Here is a 20,914-nt window from a genome sequence, read left to right as displayed (position 1 = left end):
CCCAATTAGCCACAATGGCCAGAGCTATGCTGATCCAAAGCCAGGAGCCAGGAGCTTCTTCCAGGTCTTCCATGCGGGTGCAGGGGCTTAAGGACTTGGGCCATCTTCTACTGTTTTCCTAGGCCATAGCAGAGAGCTGGATGAGAAGTGGAGCTGCTGGGACTAGAACCGGCGCCCATTTGGGATGCCGGCACTGTAGGTGGTGGCTTTACCCACTATGCCACAAGCGCCAGCCCCTCCTCATTGCTTTTTACAGTGGCAAATACTCCATTCTGTAGATATTCTGTAGTTTATTCAGCCAGTACCCTATTGATGGCCATTTGAGTTGTGTCAACTTCTTTGTCATTACAAATGGTGATGGTATTACCTTTTTTTTTTTTTTTTTTAGTGGACAGTAAGAGAGAGAGAGAAAAAGGTCTTCCTTTATCATTGGTTCACCCTCCAATGGCCGCTGCGGCCACGCGCACTGCAGCTGGCGCACCGCGCTGATCCGAAGCCAGGAGCCAGGTACTTCTCCTGGTCTCCCATGCGGGTGCAGGGCCCAAGCACTTGGGCCATGCTTCACTGCCTTCCCAGGCCACAGCGGAGAGCTGGCCTGGAAGAGGGGCAACCGGGACAGAATCTGGCGCCCCGACCAGGGCTAGAACCCAGTGTGCCGGGGCTGCAGGCGGAGGATTAGCCTAGTGAACCGCGGGGCCGGCTGGTATTATGTTTTTTAAAATTTTATTTATTTGAGGAGGAGAGAGAGTCAGAGACAGAGAGAATGAGTTCCCCTCTCCATTGGTTCATTCTTCAAATAACCAAAACAGCTGGAGACAAAGCCAAGAGCTGAGAGCTCAATCCAGGTATCTCTATGTGAGTGGTAGAAATCCACTTTTTTGAGCCATCCCTGCTGCCTCCCAGGATCTGCTTTAGCAGGAAGCTGGAGTCAGGAACTGGAGATGGAAATTGATCCCAGACACTCTGATGTGGAATGTGGTCATCTTCCTGGCATCGTAACCACAAGGCCAAAGGCCTACGTTGGTACTGATAGTGTAAAATAAACATTCCCATCAGTAGTCACAGTCATATTTGCTTTGCCTTAGTAGCCTATCTTTCTGGTTTGACTTCAGATCTAAATTGAATTGTGCTGCTTCCGAGCCTGAAAATAGTCAAATGATGGCTCTTTCTTTGTACCACTGTTGCAGGTAACAAGATTGACCTTGCTGAAAGGAGAGAGGTCTCCCAGCAGAGAGCTGAAGAATTCTCAGAAGCTCAGGACATGTATTATCTGGAGACCTCGGCCAAGGAATCTGATAATGTGGAGAAACTCTTCCTTGACTTAGCTTGTCGACTCATCAGAGAAGCCAGACAGAACACACTTGTAAACAATGTATCCTCACCCTTACCTGGAGAAGGGAAAAGCATCAGCTATTTGACTTGTTGTAATTTCAACTAAAGGTTGAGGTAAAAAGAAGCAAAAGGAGATCAGCAGCTGCCCTGATGGGCCACGAGTTGCTGGGGAGATCTGGCGATGACTGTGGCTCCTGCTCTCGGACCTTCTGACTCCTGTGGGCTCCTGAGCTTACAAAGCATGGCAGGCCAAGGGCTGTGTCCACAGGCCAGCATTAGCAGAACATACAATGGTTTCACTCTTTCGCGGTCTCGAGTTGGAGCAAGGAGAAAATTGCACTAGGAGCTCCATGATCTGCAGAGCATGTTGCTTTTGTTTTTTTAAAAAGCAAGTAAAAGCGCATTCCTGAACGCAGTCCTGAGGGAAATGTACTGTAGGGATCCCTCCCGCACGTCAGTGTGTGCATGTGGGGGCTGTTCTTGCGGGCTTCAGTGGTAATCTGGGGGCCCTGATTTTTTTGTCTACCAGATAAAACAAACCTGGGAAGGCCAAGTACTGTCTCTGTGGTGCATATCGATGACCCCATGGAGATCTTGAAAAGTGTTATTTCTTTTGTCCACAGGCACTTTCAAGAACTTTGGGATGTAAAAATGAAATGAAACCTTTACCCATGACCAACAGTAACAATCATTGTTTTAATAATATATACAAACTCCATGACTCCTTTTGGTGCTAATGATTTCACAGACCAAACATTTTAGTGCATTGATGTCCTTAAATGTATTAAGAAATAAAAAAAAAAAATTGGGAAAGTTCATGAATCTGTACTCCTTCTCAAAGTCTCATTCCTACCTTTCTAGAGTGGATTTGTTGGAAAAGAGAATACTTTTCCTTTCATGTTTCCCTCTGATTCCCTACCATTTCATCTTCTATTTTCTTTTCTTTCCTACTATTTGAAATCAATGAAGTTTGAAGAATAAAAAATACAAATGGATGTTAATTGAATATTTGAATATAAAAGATTATCTCTAAGACCTTATGATTAGTATCAGAAAATGGGCCAGATATGACCAAAATACTGTGGAATAATGGACTGAAGTACAGAGTTCCAAGTAGACAGAGCATGTTCCTTGATGATAGGTCATTTCTTCCTGGCACTGTCCATCTTGGACTAAGCAATGCTTAGGCTTTTATAGATGTTTTAAGTATGATAAGTGAGAATAGCAACAGAGGAAATGTCTCACATGTTTCTATCTTCAAGGATAACCTTAGGAAGATTCTGCTTGTTGAAGCAGGTTGAGCTGTCATGTATCATCTCTTTCTAGTAATAATGTTACTCTCAGCCTTGCCACCATACATTGTTTCCTATTTCTCTTTTCCTATTTCCTGGTCTCTCCTTCCCTTACTTCCTCCCTCCCTGCTGTTCTCCTTCCTTTCATGCTGGTGTTACTGCAAACCTCTGTTTCAAATGGGGGTGTAGATGCCTTTACTTAGCCAATGGTAAAACAAGGACTCAAGATGGAAGATGTGCTGCTGAATACATGTTCCTATTTCTTGAGTGCCATACTTTGATGACTTCCAATTTGTTCACTGATATAAGCGCAAATTGGGAGGATAATTAAACCTGTGTGCTGTTGATGCTGTCAGATGTTTCTATAGCTGGCTGCTTAGCATAATGCGGGATGAGTAATGGAATAAGGATATGACAAGTAATTCCACCGTTGCTGTAGATGGTGACAACCTCGGTCCTAATATGTTGTTCTCTGAAAGTGGTTTAATTGTAAAGAAATGAGTCATGGAGAGACATGATATTGATAAGATAAAGCATTTTTAGCATTTTTTCAGCAAGTTACGGAGTGACTAATCTCAGGCACATGGGATTAGTCATGTTGTTGAAAGGACTGATACTTTTGATTGGCCTCACTGTGTTTTGTCCTGATCCTATGGGAAACAGGAAAGGATCCTTGAAATTTGAATTGTTTTTCTTTTAGGATCTGTCTCTAAAGGGGGGAAAAAAAAAGCCCAAAATAATTTATTATAATTGTTGCCTTTCCCTCTGCATCTTCATTACTCGAGCAACTAAAGGTATTCAGAAAATAAGTTAATCAAGGCAGGTTAGCCTTTTAAACTGTGAGGAAATGCCCCTAAGTTTATTAACTTTCATTTAAGACAAAAATCTACTGTTCGCAGAATACGATGACCCAACTCTGTCTTACAGCAGCAGCTATGTTGAAAATATGGTTGCTTTAGTTGCAAAACACCAACCTCTAGGGCCATATTTGTAATATGACATTTATTCCCTGGGGCATGGCTTCCTCTCTCTGTTGGTGACCAAGGAAGGGGATTAGAAGGCACTGACCTTGATTCTTTCTTTCCCTGGTACTCCTCTCAACCTCTCTAAAGCCTAGGTCACCCTGCCATAGACCTCCAGCAGGGATATATGAGAATGTCAGCCTGTCTTCCTTCCTTCCTTCCTTCCTTCCTTCCTTCCTTCCTTCCTTCCTTCCTTCTTTCCTTCCTTCCTTCCTTCCTTCCTTCCTTCCTTCCTTCCTTCCTTCCTTCCCTTTTCTTCCCCTTTCTTCCCTTTTCTTCCCTTTTCTTCCTTCTTTATTTTTTTTCCCTTAGCTATGTGAATTCCAGGCTGGGTTTATGGACACTTATCCACTGATGTATCTCAATCCCTAACAGTATTGTAGGTGCAATAAATATTAGTGAATAAATAATTTAGTGCTGAGAGGGGCATTTTTTGGCTAAATGGAAATTCTGTCAAATAGAATTTGAGAGGAAACAGTAGTTAAATGAAGTCATCTCAACACAGGCGGAGACCCACAACTTTCTGGCTTTTCTGATAGTTCTTATTGTCATGGTAGTAGTATTCACTAAGATGAACCTTCTTTAGGCTAAAAATGTATTCTCATTTAATGATAGATAAAGAATTATTTCATCATAATTTAATCTGGCTTGGTCTTACTAATAAGACTCCAGAATCCATGTCTTCTTCCATTATTGCTGTGCTTTTTTTCTCCTTTTAATAAAGTTATTAAATATATGGCAAAAATTTTCTCAGTTCCCAATGAAAATGGATATTTATGTCATGGGATCAGTCTTGGGAAAATCTACAAATTATAGTTTGCTGATATTAATGATATTTTAATATAGCTTCCTGTAGATTGTCTCCTCAAAGGATTTTGTGCTTTCTCCATTGCCTATGCAAGGATTTTTACTCCTTTGCATGCCTTTATTATATTTATTGAATAACATTGACATTTAATTTTTTATTATCGAGGGGCAATTATCTTTCTGTGGGTTACTTTAATTAGGCCATTGGCTTTTCCTGGACATTGCCCCTGACTTGTAGTTATTTCATGTTAGCATCTCTTCTTAAGTGGCAAGAAAACAACTAAACATGATACTCCAGTGGATTGAGTTGACAATATATCAAATCCTGACTTGCTAAGAAAGGTGGAAGACAATGACCAGAAGTGGATCTGTGAGTTAGGATTATTGGCTGGAGGAAGCAGATGCAGAAAGGGAATAAAGGTATTCAGCAAATTCTTTGTCTTTGTTCTGAAGGATACTGGTGACTCCCAGTTGTATGTCAGTAATTTGCTATCCCACAGTTCTTCCACATCCAGCACCAAGTTTCAATTAATAACTTACTCTGAATAAATATCACTTGCAAATGATTTTGAATTGGTCTTCTGATTCAAGTGAAAGATCTTTTTTATAAGATACATGAATGAGAGACTAATCAGAAAAAAATCTGTTTCCTTTTATCATTTGTTAAACCAAATGGCCTTAAAGATAGACATTTTCCATTTCTTAGTCCTGGAGAATTCTGTGTATGCCCTCTGGAACAGCTCTTCGAGGAATTGCCATTTCTTTTCTCTAGAGTTTTTTTGTTGTTTTTTTAACTGCAGCTTGTTACTTATTTTTTTCAACTCTGGTCTTGACAAATGTGTTTTGATGTGACTATAGTAATGTATTTGAGACTTAGAGAACCAAAAGCAAGTGAAACCACATCCACATAAGCAGTATGGTTAAATACTCATTTTGGGAGAAGAGAGGATGTTTCTTATTTTGGGGTTTCATTTATGTGACACAAGCCTATTTGTGTTTATAAAGAAAGCTACCTCTCCTCACATTTTTTCACACTTTATACTGTTTTAAGAAATTATCATCTTTTCAAGCCACTAATTAATATCATAATGTTTTAATAAAGGAGATGGCGTTTCATCCTATTTATTAACTTCTATGATTTTGGAATGTTACAGTCATTTCTGGGAACCATACTTTGAAATGAAAAACAAATTGAAGCATAACCAGCTTTGTGAAGGAATTTAGAATTTAAGACATTTGAAGAGTACTTTAAAAATTTTGGGGAGAGTTAGTCTGGAAAAGAAAATTAATGTGTTACTGCAAGATGCTGTGGATGGGATGAGACCCATTGAATAGGGGCCATAGGTCTAAAGATTTGGACTCTACATCAGAGACAACTTTTGAAAAAAGTTGCTTCATCAAGGAAAGTGCTGTCTCAGAAGCTAGATAAGTACTTGGTAAAAATGATGTGGAGAGAACTGAAGCAGTGGTTGGGAATTGAACCAGATGATCGATTAACTTAAAATTTCATCTTGCAGTGCTTTGCCTCTCATAATGTGTTCAGTTAAATACCTATTGACTCACAGCTACTGATACTTTTAAAAAAGCTTTGCTCGTCTACCATAAGTACATCCCATCCTCTGTTCAATCAAAAACTGGTTCCTGAATTTAAAAAGGTATTCTTTCAGGAAAAGTTATGTGAAATCATGGAAATTATTCACTTATCACTCACCAAACATAATCCCCACTCAGCTTAATGAATAATGCGTGTGTCTCTAGGATTTCAAGGTAGGCCTTTTTAGTAGAGCAGAATCTTCACTAAGGATCCTGCAACTAGACTAACATGAAGTTTTCTATCTCCTGTAGGCAGGGGGCTGGTGGGTCACTGGCATAAAGCAGTCCCCAAGATCTATTTTAGAAAAGATTCAAATGACATTTGGATAGTTGATTTGATTCTCTTGAGAAGATTGAAGTTTAAAAGAACTAAAGCCAAACTGCTTTATGTGAAACATAGCAGAACACAGGTCTTTGATTTGAAAATTAGAGATAATTTATGTAAGATTTTTTGTTAATAAAGCATATGACTCAAATGATTCTGTTTGGAGAATAACTTTATACTTTTCTGGGTTGAGAGATGGATTTTTGTTTGTTCTTTGATAAGTCAGTGTTCTTGAAGTGGTCTTGAATCATTATGGAGAGAAACATACTTGAGTTGGATGAGGGTTCTTTTTTATTTATTTATTTTTTGGGGAAGGACAAGGAGACTTCTTTGGATAGCAACCACTTCTTGGACTTCCTGAGGTGTATGATTCAAAATTTTACTTTCTCACTTATTTAAAACAGAATTTTTAGAGATGCTGTATTCTAGTTTCTGATGGAATCCTTGGTATATGGTGATTGACCCTTTGGAGAGTAATTTATGCAGATGTATAGAAGGGAAGTACTAGTTTAGGTATGTGCTATAATTAGCTGTGACTTCAGGCAAAGCACAATATTTTGAGCATCAGTTTTCTCATCTATGAGATTTTCCAGGAATATCATGAAAATGAGATGAGACAAAGTGAAAGTACAGTGCTCAGCAAACAGCATTCAAATGTTCTTTTCTTCTTAAGAGCAGGTTTTGGTACAGGTATAGATTCTTAAGGGGGATAGAAAAAACACCACAGCTTTCCTGGATTCAAATAAAACAGCTTCATTTCTGAAAGCATTCCCTAAAAGAAACTCGTTTATTGGTCTGCCTTTCAGCATTACTGTCATCCTCCTTTTTTTTTTTTTTTTTTTTTTCTCACATACTTCAGGAAAAGTATTCTCTCTTTCTCCTGATAGGCAATTCCAGGGTTGTAAACTCATTATCAGGAAATGTAGTCTCAAAATTAAATACCTCACAGTGTAATTTAAATATGTTTTTTCTTGATCCTATTCTCCATGTAAAGAAAAGAAAAATGGATTGATCTCTTCTTTTTATGGGGCCACATTTACTGTTTATTGTTGTCCGTTTGTCTAATTTTAAAAAACCCAGAAAATTAATTAAGGTGATATCGTTATTCCCTTTGTGAACATTAGGATAGCTGTTTATTAATTCTTAGCTTTTTATTGGAATCAGGTTTAGATCATAAACTTACTGGTGATTAATTCTTCAATTATACATGAACTTTTCTTCTTTTAATTCTTGATAACAAGGTGTGCTTTGGAGAAATTATTCCAGTTATGTGGCTCTTGTTTTTTCCCTTGGTGAAAATGGAGTTGTGAATCCTAAGTTTGTGATCTGCTTTAGGAATTTTATTTTGTATTTTATTTTATTTGATGGACATAATTATCAACCCCTAAGGGTTTCTTTCACTTTCTACATGTGCACTAAGTTCTGAAATAAACATTGGAGTACCAAGTGTCTAATAAAACAAAAATTCATGTACAGAATAACAAAAAAGAATCTGGCTTCTTAAGATAATTTGTCATTAGTTTGAATGGTACAGTTTTTGTTTAAGGTTACACAGTTATGCCTGGATTAAATAATAATAGAAAAACTTGACAAGCCCTCTGAAAATAGCTGCTACACATATTGCTTTCTGGAATGTAATCATTAGGTATATTCTCTTGTTCTATTCAACTGCAGAATGCTAGTGGAACTTTCTTATAGGCTATTTGACAATGAATGTCAATTGATTTTTAAAAAATCCTCTTATCCCTTTAGAGGCCTATTGGGGCTTTCATGTCCCTGTTGTAGAAACTTTTAAATGACTGGAATGCTGGCTTCTAATTTCTTCTCACTGAAGTGTCTTCTGGAATACCAGACGATTGGAGCTCCTTTGATATCAAATAAGGAAGCTACAAAAATATATTCAGATTAATGCATGAGTAAAATTGCTGTTGTCAGCAAAAAACACTCTGCTCAAAATTTCAAATAATGAGTTAAGAGATTTTTGATCATCTAAAGGGAAGAAGTGTGTCCCATAAATATTGTTGCACACACTTTTAATGCATGACTTTTAGTGTAGGGATGAAACAAAATGCAAAATATATAATTCTGGGATTTTTTCAGCAGCTAGTTAGCATATTTAGAGATGCTACTTTATGAAGACTTAAAGAATCCTTGATTTTCTCCCTTTTTCCTATCCCTTCATTAAAACATGGATTTTTAATATATATGTAGTTTCTACAACAAGTTAATCATTGAGTTTAATGAACTCAAATCTTAATATTTGGTTATTGGTTTCAAGCATAGGATTTCAGTAAAGTCTGTATACATCAATATATAAAATCTAACTATCAACGTCATTATAAGCATAGTACTTGATTTAAAAATGTTAATATGCAAATATTAATGGTACACTGTATCATACTTATATGTTCATATATAAATGTGATTGTATGAACAATTTTGAACAACATTTAAAAACTGGGGTGAGAAAGGGGTCAAGAACTTGAACAAAATGTTTTCAAATGATGTTGCATCTCTCTTTTAAAAATTAAGTTGTAATTCACATACAATTTACCCTTTTAGTGTACAAAATTCATCTTTTTCATATATTCACTACATTGTTCAGTACCACTGATATCTATTTTCAGAACATTTCCTCATCTCCAGAAGATACCTTATATCCATTAGCATTCACTCCTCCCTGTCCTTCCCAGCATCTGGCAACAACTAATATACTTTCTATCTCTATGGATTTGCCTATCCTGGCTATGTCACCCAAATAAAGTCATATAATATGACAATATGTGGCCTTTTGTGTCTGGCTTTTCTTAATTATCATAATTTCTTCAAGACTCATCTATGTGGTAGCATGAATCAGTACATTCTTTTCATGGTCAAATAATACATCTCATTGTATGTGTATACCACATTTCATTTGTCCATCAGTTGATGGGCATTTGGGTTATTTCTGCTTTTGGCTATGATAAGTAATAAGTAATGCTGCTATGAACATTTATGTAAAAAGTTTTTCTGGGGGCATATGTTTTCACATCCCTCTAAAAGCAATTAGTCTAACCAACCATGTCATTTGTGTTGATTTATGTAGAGCCTTTTAAAATCCTATTTGGAGAATATAATTTTTGATCTTAGTTCAATTGATCAATTAAGAGACTCCTGAATAATGGCTAACACCCCAATGTATTCATAAGAATTTTTCTATGAGCCTGTCATTTAAATAATCAATTTCATGAAGATTGCTTCAGTCTTGTAGAAGTTGAGTTATCACATAGAGCATTTCTTAAGTCCTCTGCATTATTTTAGGGACAGCTATACATCATGCTGGAGAGGTCTACTCATATCTCATATCTAATCTCTTAGGATTCAATGAAGGAGCATTTTTAACATACAGTTTCTTTTATATATTGACTATATTCTAAAGTTTGAATTTTCTTTCTTGAACAAAGATTGTCAAATTGCCAAACCGCCTGACTGTCCATTGTAGCTTAAGTTTTATTAAGAAATAATTTACACTGAGCAAAAGTAAAAAGAATGTATTTTGTGTGCAAAGGATGAATGTATTAAAAAGAACTTTTTTATTTGTAACAATTTTTTTAAAAAGCTGAATGGAATTTCTTTCCCATGTACTTGTATATAAATAAACATTTTCTGTTACCCACATTTGGAGGATGATATGGCATCAAAGTGTGTAAAAAGCAAATAGGCTTTAAGTATAAAAAAGTCATTTAGCATGAGGTGGAATGTGTCCTTTATCTGGAGACTTGTGTTTGTGTGTTGATTCTCTAACTGTCTAAACTTGACAAAACATTTAACATTTTGCACCAGAGCTTTCTCCTCCATATGGGGCTAGATTAAATAACCTTTAACACATCCTCTAATTATAACACTAAATAAGACTGCTCTGCTGTGTTCAGGATGTGAAACTTACATGCTAATTATTTCTGTTGGTGAGAAAGGTGCTTTATCCTGATATACTGGAAAGAATATTACACTGAAACCCAGGAGTCATAAATTCTAATCCCATTTCTGACACTGAGAAGCCACAAGTTCTAGTCCCAATCACTATAATCTTGGATTTATCATTCCAAGCCTTAGTTTTCCCAAATATAAAACATGGGCACCAGATTAGATGTCTTCACAGTCTCTTCCAGCTAAGTCACACTATACAGATTTTTAGATGTATCATTTAGGATGTTATCCTTTACAATTAGGAATGTGTCAACTTACTCATCACTAGCAAGATATTCATTCATGATTCACTTCTTCATTTATTTACCATGTATTGGGCATATAGCACTGGGCAGGTACAAGAATCTGCCTTTATGATGCCCACTCTGTGCACTGCAGGCATCATGATTTTCTTTCCTTGGAATTCCTTTCCACCTCAGCCTGTACCTCTTACTTTCTGCCTTGGGACATTCCTTTGAGAGATGAATATCTTGGATTAAGGGCAAGTACAATAGTTCATGGAACATGTCAGAATTAGCAGGATGACAAAGGAATCAAATCTATGATCTTGGGCTCCTTTGCATGGTATTCTTTAGTTATTGAATGTAGACATTCTCTAATCTTATTTGTCATTATCGTTCATAAAGTATTGGAGTTTACAAGATTATTGCTATAATTTTCTTCTATTGCCTTAAGATAGCTTCTCTGTAGTTGGTATGAGACTCTAAATTTTGCTATTTTATCACCTTCACTTACAGGATTTGTTTGTAGAAATTTCTGAGTTTGCATATGTTGTGGTTTTAAAGCGTTCTGTTATTAATGTTAGTTTGAACCACATGAAACTTCTTACAGTTCAAAAACAGATATTGGTAATGTCATATGACTCTAGTATGACCTAATAAGTCACAAGCAGCAAAGACTGGGAGGCAAATGCTTTTAGTTAGAGGAAAAATTCTGACTTCTCTTTTGTTTTGCCACTAAGAGACTTTGGACAAATTACTTCACTTTACGTGTTTTTTCCATTAGTTAAATGGGAATTTTGAAAACTTGCATTGCATTTTAAAATGTTCACTCATATATGTCATTACGGATCACTGGAAAAAAATGTGGTTTATTCCCCAAATATCTAAATGTTGAAATCATTGTTCTCCTTATTTGAACAACATAATGCCCTAGATACGTAATTCTTTCACAAGTTACAAATCAGTATTTTGAAAAACCTGAGGATCATGCTCATTAGTTGACTCAATTATCCTATGTATGCTAACTGGCAGACTGTAACTGATATGTATTATTTACATACCCCCAAACACATCTGCACACAAGAGATGAAACCTGGAGCTATATTTAAGCCACAATCACATGCGTGTGCCTTCAGCCAGGTGCTCATATCTGAATATTTTAAGAACTGTACTACATTTAAGGAACTGAAATATCTTATTTCCATTACTTACAAGAAACCAAATATGAATAACATAAGACATCCTAGTTAACTTTTCATATCTGGAGTTTATTCAGTCTTCCCAGAGAATAGTTATATTTTCACATCTAGATCAAAAACTTGGAGAAAACAGAGTCTTTCTGCCTTTGATCTTAGAGATGAACCTGTAGAAACTAACAACTGTATAAGTCCTAATATTCTACAATGTTTATTGATAGTCATATTTAATCTTCATGGTAAGTTTGTGAAGTACTTTGAGCAACTACAGTAGATAGCAACACAAAGTGAAAAAAGACTGTTGGAGTACTAGTTATAGAATTAAATAACAGTGTACAGCACATTAATGACAGAGATCCTGCATGATATTTTTTAAAAAAGATTGATTAGTTTTCTATGTAATTTCCAATTTAACACCAAGGTTTTTTTTTTTCTTTTTCAATTATCTTTATATACAGAAGATCGCTTTAGTATATACTAAGTAAAGATTTCATCAGTTTGCACCCACACATAAACACAAAGTGTAAAAATACTGTTTCAGTACTAGCTATATCATTACTTCACACTGGACAACCCATTAAGGACAAATCCCACATGGGACGTAAGTACACAGTGACTCTTGATGTTGATTTAACAATTTAACACTCTTGTTTATGGCGTCAGTAATCTCCCTAGGCTCTAGTCATGAGTTGCCGAGGCTATGGAAGCCTTTAGGGTTTGCCGACTTCGATCTTATTCCGACAGGGTCATAGTCAAAGTGGAAGTTCTCTCCTCCCTTCAGAGAAAGGTACCTCCTACCTTGATGGCCCCGTTCTTTCCACTGGGATCACACTCGCTGAGATCCTTCATTTAGGTCTTCTTCTTCTTCTTCTTCTTCTTCTTTTTTTTTTTTTTTTTTTTCCAGAGTGTCTTGGCTTTCCATGCCTAAAATACTCTCATAGGCTCTTCAGCCAGATCCAAATGCATAGGTTAGATTTAAAGAGGAGTTAACAATGAGTATGAGATTTTTGACTGAAGTTACTGGTAGTGTTATATTGAGATTTACTCACATGAAAAACTCTGCAGGAGGAACAGATTTGGTGGATGGAGTGAATCAGGAGTTTGGTTTAATGTCCATTGAGTTTAGGATGTTGGACTCAGATGTTCCTGAAATTTCAGAGGAGATCAAGCTGGAAATAGAAATCTGGGAGTTGAGAGAAAATACACTTAATATTGAAAGTCATGAAAGTGATGTCACCAAAGAAGGTAAGTGGAGAAGAGTTCTGAGGACTGAACTCTGGGGCACTCCAACATTCAGTCAGCAAGGGAGACAGAAGTAATGACCAGTGAAATAGTAAGAAAACTAAGGCAATGATGTTGTTGAAGCCCAGTGAAACAAGTCTTTTAATGAGGCAGTGATCAACTGTTAAATAAAGGGCATGTGTTTGGTGCAGCAGCTAAATTGCCATTTAGGATGCCTGCATTTCATATTGGAGTGCCTGGGTTCAAATCCTGGCTCTTCTGATCCAGTGTTCTGCTAACACACTTCTTGGAGGACAGCAGGTAATATTGTTCAAGTAGTTGGTTCCCTGCTACTAATGTGGCAGACCTATATTGAGTTTCAGACTCCTGGTTTTGGTCTGGCACAGCACTAACTGCTGTGGGCATTTGGGGAGTGAACCAGCAGATGGAAGATATTTGTCTGTCTTTCTGTGTATCTCTGTATTTCAAATAAATAAATAAATAAATAAATAAATAAATTTTAAAAACTATAAAGAGCAAAGGATGATCATAGAGTTAGCAATATGAAGATCATCGGTAACCCTGAAAGAACATTTCAGTGGAGGAAATAGTGCTTACAGAATAAACTATTTTAAGGAGTTTTTGCTAATAAGGGTTTTTGAGATTATGAGACCTAAATTTTTTAAAAAATATTTATTGATTCATTTATTTGAAAGACAGAGAGACAGAGACAGATATATCTTCCATCTGCTGGTTCACTACCCAAGTGGCCTCAACAGCCAGGGCTGGGCCAGGCTGAAGCCAAGAACTTGGAGGGGCCAGCGCTGTTGTGGAATGAGTAAAGCCACCACCTGCAGTGACGGCATCCCATATGGATGCTGGTTCGAGTCCCAGCTGCTCCACTTCCAATTCAGCTCTCTGCTATAGCCTGGGAAAGCAGTAGAGGATGGCCCATAGTCCTTGGGCTCCTGCACCCACATGGGAGACCCAGAAGAAGCTCCTGGTTTTGGATCAGCTCAGCTCTGGCCGTTGTGGCCAATTGGGGAGTGACCCAGTGGATGAAGGAAGACCTCTCTCTCTCTCTGCCTCTCCTTCTCTCTCTGTGTAACTCTGACTTTCAAATAAGTAAATAAATAAATAAATAATCTTAAAAAAAAAGAGAGAGAGCTTGAAATTCCATCTGGGTCTCCCACATGGGTGAGGGATCCAAACACTTGGGCTATTTTCTGCTGCTTTCCCAGATACATTAGCAAGAAGCTGGATTGGAAGTAGAAAAGCCAGTTTTTAAACGAGTGCTCAATATAGGATGCTGGCGTTGCAGGCTGTGACTTAAGCTGTTGCACCACTACACTGGCACCAAGAGTTTTGGTTTTAAAGCAGGATATATTAGTACTGATGGGAATGATCATGGAATGATTCATGATATAGGATAAAGACAGAATCCCAGTAGTGTTCCTGAAAACAGGAAGTGGGAATGATTTTAAGTTTGTATACATCATCTAATGGGAATGCAGGATCTGTGAGCAACTAGGTGTGTGAGAGGTGAGTTAGTGAGAAAATGAGGTACCTATATGGGTATGACATAAAGAAGGTAAACAACAAACTGTTTTCTCTGAGTTTTTTTTTTTTTTGTTTACTTAGCTGTTTTATTTATCAATGGGTCATAAAATATAGAATTCCTTGGCTCTAGAAAATTGTGCAAGGCAAAATGTGGGTGGAATCCTGATGTATGCGGCATAACAGTTATGATTATTTGGATATACACCATATATGAATTTTTTTAAAGATTTATTTATTTGAAAGTCAGAGTTACAGAGAGGCAGAGGCAGAGAGAGGTCTTCCATCTGTTGATTTACTCCCCAAATGGCCACAATGGCTGGAGCTGTGCCCATCCAAAGCCAGGAGCCAGGAACTTCCTCCGGGTCTCCAATATGGGTGCAGAGGCCCAAGGACTTGGGTCATCTTCTACTGCTTTCCCAGGCCATAGCAGAGAGCTGGATAAGAAGTGGAGCAGCTGGGTTCTGAACCATATGGGATGCTGGCACTGCAGATGGCAGCTTTACCCACTATGCCACAGTGCCAGCCCCACTGTATATGATTTTAAGTTCCTTTTTCACATGTGAGGTATAGAAGTTGGTAGCCTGGGGCTAGTCCTGCAGTTTCATGGGCTCATTTAGGCCTCTGTTTTTAAGATCATTTTAGGGTCCAAATGGCAGCTAGAGCTCTAGTCATCATGTCCCAGAGATAGCAGCAAGGAGGAAAGTCTTACTTCCTTCATTTTAAGGAGAATTCTTAGAAGTTCTGTGAAACATTTCCACTTATATTTCTCTGACCAGAACTTGGTCTGCAAGGGTCTTTCAACAAGGAGGGTTGCCACTCTGAATAATCAGGTTTTGTTACAAAGAAGGAAGAGTGGATATTAGCAATCTCTGTATTGACATTGGTGGGAAGAGCTTGGTTTTACAGACAACAGACTATTTGAACTCTAGACAGCCATATACTAATTGTGACCCTGAGTAAGTTATTTTACTTCTGTGCCTCGGTTTGTCTCTAAAATTGTTAGGTCTACCTATGCAGTGTCATTCTGAGGGTTCAATGCAATACAGGTAAAGCACCTTAGGGTTTGCCATAAAGTATGCACAAAATAAATGGTAATACTTCATTTATGAAATAAAATCTCAGTCATCTGAGGCTATTAAGATGGTGTTTGATTAATCAATCTGATTAGATACTCAGAGTTGTATGTTTAATATCAGAGTCATCATATCTACTTATCCTGTATTATATAAGGAAAAAATGCTCCAAGATCAAGGAGAGTTATAATATATTGTCAATGACATTTATTCACTCCAGCTAACTTAATAATGTTCATTTAGCTTGTTCAAATTTATATTTGTTCAAGTGTTTTCAGTCAATCTGTTGTCATCTGTTACCAGCCAATCTGAAAGCCCTGAGACAAGTAACCTGTTTAAGGCTTGATGAAATAGAGCTGTTCTGCTAAACATATATACCTTAAGTTTAAATTACCAGACTGGATAGATGCTTCCCTAACTACTGCTGGATTTGAGGGCTGTTTAAACCATCTTGGATAATACCCACTTTCATCATGCTTTTGGCTGGTTGATTTTTCAATTTCTGAAAAATTTCTGAAATTATAGCCAGTATATACAGAACCCAGATCTGATTACAAGTGCTAGTATATCTACCAACCCAGTGCTTAACCCTTGCAGTTACTTAACACAAAATGGAGGCTGCTAGTAAGCCCTAGGTTTTGCCATGTTCTGACTTATTTCCTATGCAACACAGGCAAAGGATAGACAAACACCAGACTCTTGGCAGAGCTGATGTCTCTAGTCAGCAGAAAATGCTTAAGCCTGTGTGAAGGAGCTGTGAAGATTCATAGGCCAGGTGGGCATGCCCATCATGACTTTAACTTGGCACCCAAAAAGAACTGCAGGAAACAGACTGGATCTTATTAGATAAAAAAGGTGATTTTTACTGGTGAATTAATTTCTTCCACTTTGGGACAATCTCTACTCACATCACAAATTTCTCTCAGCTGAAAAACAAGTGATGGCTAAGAGAAAAGAACTCTAAAATACCTAACCTTTACTTGACCTTAAGTTATTCAAGTATCTGAAGCCATTGGTCAACAAGAAGGAACAAGGTGTTTCAGAGAAAATGTCTAGCCTGAGAGATGGGGGCTCATGTAGCATTTCCCCTTAGCCTAATGAGAGGCAATCAGTATACTGGATGTGCCCCTAGCCTTCAGTGAGTTACTAGACCTTTGTAAACTCACTATACATTTTACAGGAAAGATATTGTCCTTAATCCTCATATGTTATTCTAAGGAATAAATGACAAAGTAAAACACCTAAGAAATGGCTCAGAGATGTTCCACATGCCACTGCTTTTTGCTTCCCTCATTACAAGCCATCCTCAATCTTACATTGATACATGAATTTTAAAATTTAAATAAATTTTAAAAACTAAAATTGTTTGTATATACAAGGGCCCTGTAAAAATACGAAGCCTTGACTGAGAAACAGAAACTAAGAGAATACAGAATGCATGAAAGTGGTATCTTAGAAGTAAAAGAAGTTCAAAGAGATCAAATAAGAGGTAACAAATCCACAGGGTTTGAGTGAAAATCACTGATACCATAGCCACTAGGGTAAAGAGGAGCAACAGATTTTTAAAAAAGATTTATTTATTTTATTTATTTGAAAGACAGAGTTACAGAGAGAGGTAGAGACAGAGAGAGAGGTCTTCCATCCTCTGGTTCACTCCCCAGATGACCGCAATAGTCAAAACTGGGCCTAACTGAAGTCAGGAGCCAGGAGCTTCTTCCGGGTCCCCTACACGGGTGCAGGGGCCCAAGGACTTAGACCATCTTCTATGCTTTCCCAGGCCATAGTAGAGAGCTGGATCAGAAGTGGAGCAACCAGGTCTCGAACCAGTGCCTACATGGGATGCTGGCACTGCAGGCAGTGGCTTTACCCGCTATGACACAGCACCGGCCTGCAACAGATTTTAACAGGTTGAAAATAGTACGAAAGTTGACTACTATTATTTATTTATTTATTTAAAAGGCAGACTTACAGAGCAAGGAGACAGAGATCTTCCATTCACTGGTCCACTCCCCAAATGGCTGCAACAACCAGGATTGGGACAGGCTGAAGCCAGGATCCAGGAGCTTCTTCTGGAGCCAGGAGCTTCACATGGGTGCAGAGTCCCAAGCACTTGGGCCATCCTCCTCTGCTTGCCCAGGCACAGTAGCAATCTGAATCAGAGGTGGTGCAGCTGAGATTCAAACCAGTGGCTGTATGGGATGTTGGTGTGGCAGTTTGTGGCTTTAACCTGCTGAGCCACAGTGCTGTCTCCAATTTTTCAAAGGAGGTTGGCTATGCACAAGAAGCCAACTAACTGAGTAGTAAGAAGGAGTATTACATGGAGTATCAAAAGGAAAGAAAGGTAAATGATTACAAATCATTGAAAAAGTAAAAATTGAGTCCATAGTGACATAAGTGGCAAGTGATTATAATTTTTTAAAAAATTATTTGAGAGACAAAAATAAAGAACTGCCATCTGCTGATTCACTTCCTAAATGCCTACAAAAGAGGCTGAAGCTGGGAGCTAGAAACTCAATTCAGGACTTTTATGTGGGTAGTTAGAATCCAACAACTTGAACTATCACCACTGCTTCCCTAGGGTTTGTATTAGCTGGAAGCTAGAATCAGGTTCTAGAGCCAGGTACAAACCCAATTACCCTGATATGGGATGCAAGCATCCTAACTGGTGGTTTTAATTGCTAGGGCACATACTTAGCACTTTTTACTGTTCAAAAGGAAAGAGAAGGGGCTGGTATTGCGGTGTAGTGGGTAAAGCTACTGCCTGCAATGTTGGCATCCCATATGGACACAGGTTCAATTCCTGGCTGCTCTACTCATCCAGCTCCCTGCTAAAATGCCTGGGAAAGCAATGGAAGATGGGCCAGGTGTTTAGGCTCCTGCACCCACATTGGAGACTCACAAGAAGCTGGCTTAGCCCAGACGTGGCTGTTGAGGACATTTAGGGAGTGTACCAGCAGAAGGAAGGTCTGTCTCTTCCTTTCTCTCTGTAACTTGTACTTTCAAATAAGTAAAAAAAAAAAAAGAAAAAAAAATTAAAAAGTAATTGTACATGGGGCCGACACTGTGGCACAATGGGTTAACCCCCTGGCCTGAAGTGCCAGCATCTCATATGGGCGCCAGTTCGAGACCCAGCTGCCCCACTTCTGATCCAGCTCTCTGCTATGGCCTGGGAAAGCAGTAGAAGATGGCCCAAGTCCTTGGGCCCCTGCACCTGCATGAGAAACCTGGAAGAAGCTCCTGGCTCCTGGCTTTGGATCGGCACAGCTTTGGCTGTTATGGGGCCATCTGGGGAGTGAACCAGCGGATGGAAGACCTCTCTCTCTCTCTTTGCCTCTCCTCTGTGAAACTTTTTCAAATAAATAAATAAATCTTAAAAAAAAAGTAACTGTACAATGGAAACGTGGTACATAACATGTTAGCCAAACAATCTAATCTAGTTTACAAACAGCAGGACAAACTGATATTTTTCTCTCAATGTAATATAAGTACATAAGTTATAAAATATTACTGATGGCCAGCGCCATGGCTTAACAGGCTAATCCTACGCCTTGTGGCGCCGGCACACCGGGTTCTAGTCCCGGTTGGGGCGCCGGATTCTATCCCGGTTGCCCCTCTTCCAGGCCAGCTCTCTGCCCTGGCCCGGGAAGGCAGTGGAGGATGGCCCAAGTGCTTGGGCCCTGCACCCGCATGGGAGACCAGGAGAAGCACCTGGCTCCTGGCTTCGGATCAGCAAGATGCGCCAGCCGCAGCGGCCATTGGAGGTGAACCAGCGGCAAAAAGGAAGACCTTTCTCTCTGTCTCTCTCTCTCACTATCCACTCTGCCCGTCAAAAAACAAACAAAAAAGAAATTTAAAATATTAGTGCTAAAAGCCTGAATTTGTCTCTAGTTTAATACATATGAAATATTATGGACAAAGGAACAAAATCCCGATATTTTAAGGCAACAAACATCAGAATGCAGCACTCTAGAAAATGGTTTGATTTTTTCCCACAAAGTCAATGTTATGGAAAATAAGAGGTAGTTTTTGAAAGAAACAGAAGTAACAACCAACCACTTAGGATAAACCTTGATTAAGTCCTAGTTAAATAACATAAATAATTATAACTTGAGGACAAATAGAAAAATTTAAATATGAACTGAATATTAAATGGCATTTCAGGGGCCAGCACTGTGGTATAGAAGGCTAAGGCTCTGCCTATGGTGCCAGCATCCTATATGGGTGCTGGTTCATGTCCCAACTGCTCCTCTTCTGATCCAGCTCTGTTTATGGCCTGGGGAAGCGGTGAATGATGGCCATATTGCTTGTGCCCCTGCACCCGGGTGGGAGTCTCAGAAGTTCCTGGCTTTGGATCAACACAACTCCAGCTGTTGTGGCCATTTTGGAATGAACCAGAAGGTGGAAGTCTTTTCTCTCTTTCCCTGCCTGTAACTCTACCTCTCGAATAAATAAATAAAACCTTAAAAAAAAAAAAAGTACTTCTTTTCTTTTTTTAAAAACACGGCTAATTCCTTTTTTTTTCTCTAAAGGTTCATTTATTTATTTGAAAGGCAGAGTTACAGAGAGGCAGAGGCACAGAGAAAGAGAGAGAGAGAGAGAGATTGAGAGTGTCTTCCATCCATTGGTTCTTTCCACATGGCCACAATGGCTGAAGCTGTGCCAATCCAATTCGAAGCCAGGAGCCAGGAGCTTCCTCTTAGTCTCCCATGTGGGTACAGGGGTGTGGTGGAATGAGAAGGCCATGCCAAGATGGCCACTGGCAAGTGAGGGTCAGTTACTCAGGAATGGCTTTGAAACCCACCTGGCAAATGGAGCCCGCCTGGCAACAGGCTGTGATTGGATGGCTTTGGAAACTGCCTGGCAACAGGCTGTGATTGGATGGCTTTGGAAACTGCCTGGCAACAGGCTGTGATTGGTTTGGACATAGACTGCCCCTTGACTGGATTGGCTGGTCTTGGCTATATAAGCCGTTGTACTAACTGAAATAAACGAGTCTGCAGGCTGCTTGCCTCAAGCCTATTTTCACCTGACTCTGGGGGTCTGTGTGGTGACTCTGCGCCTCTTGCCTCCCCCCCAACCACGCTCCTCCTCTCAGAAATGAATCCACTGCAACATTGTTGAGAAATCAACTGCAACAGAGGGGTCCAAGGACTTGGGCCATCTTCTACAGCTTCCCAGGTTATTGCAGAGAGCTGGATTGTAAGTGGAGCAGCTGAGACTCAAACCAGTGCCCATATAGGATGCTGGCACTGTAGGCGGCAGCTTTACCTGCTAGGCCACAGCATCGGCCCCCAAAATGGAATTTT

At 38.9% G+C, this 20,914-nt stretch overlaps 1 protein-coding gene across 1 annotated transcript in view; it reads left to right on the top strand.

The window, feature by feature from the left end:
- Positions 1–10,102, top strand: part of RAB30 (RAB30, member RAS oncogene family) — a 94,623-nt gene extending 84,521 nt beyond the window's left edge. The window contains exon 5 of the mRNA XM_062196786.1: positions 1,188–10,102. Within this exon, the coding sequence (XP_062052770.1) occupies positions 1,188–1,438 (251 nt within the window). The 3' untranslated portion in view covers positions 1,439–10,102. The remainder of the gene's footprint in view (positions 1–1,187) is intronic.
- The last annotated feature ends 10,812 nt before the right edge of the window (positions 10,103–20,914 follow it).

This window comes from Lepus europaeus, chromosome 7 (genome assembly GCF_033115175.1).
Source record: "Lepus europaeus isolate LE1 chromosome 7, mLepTim1.pri, whole genome shotgun sequence".
Taxonomy (NCBI): domain Eukaryota; kingdom Metazoa; phylum Chordata; class Mammalia; order Lagomorpha; family Leporidae; genus Lepus; species Lepus europaeus.
The sequence above is the reverse complement of the archived record's forward strand: the minus strand, read 5'-3'. Positions and strand labels throughout refer to the sequence as shown.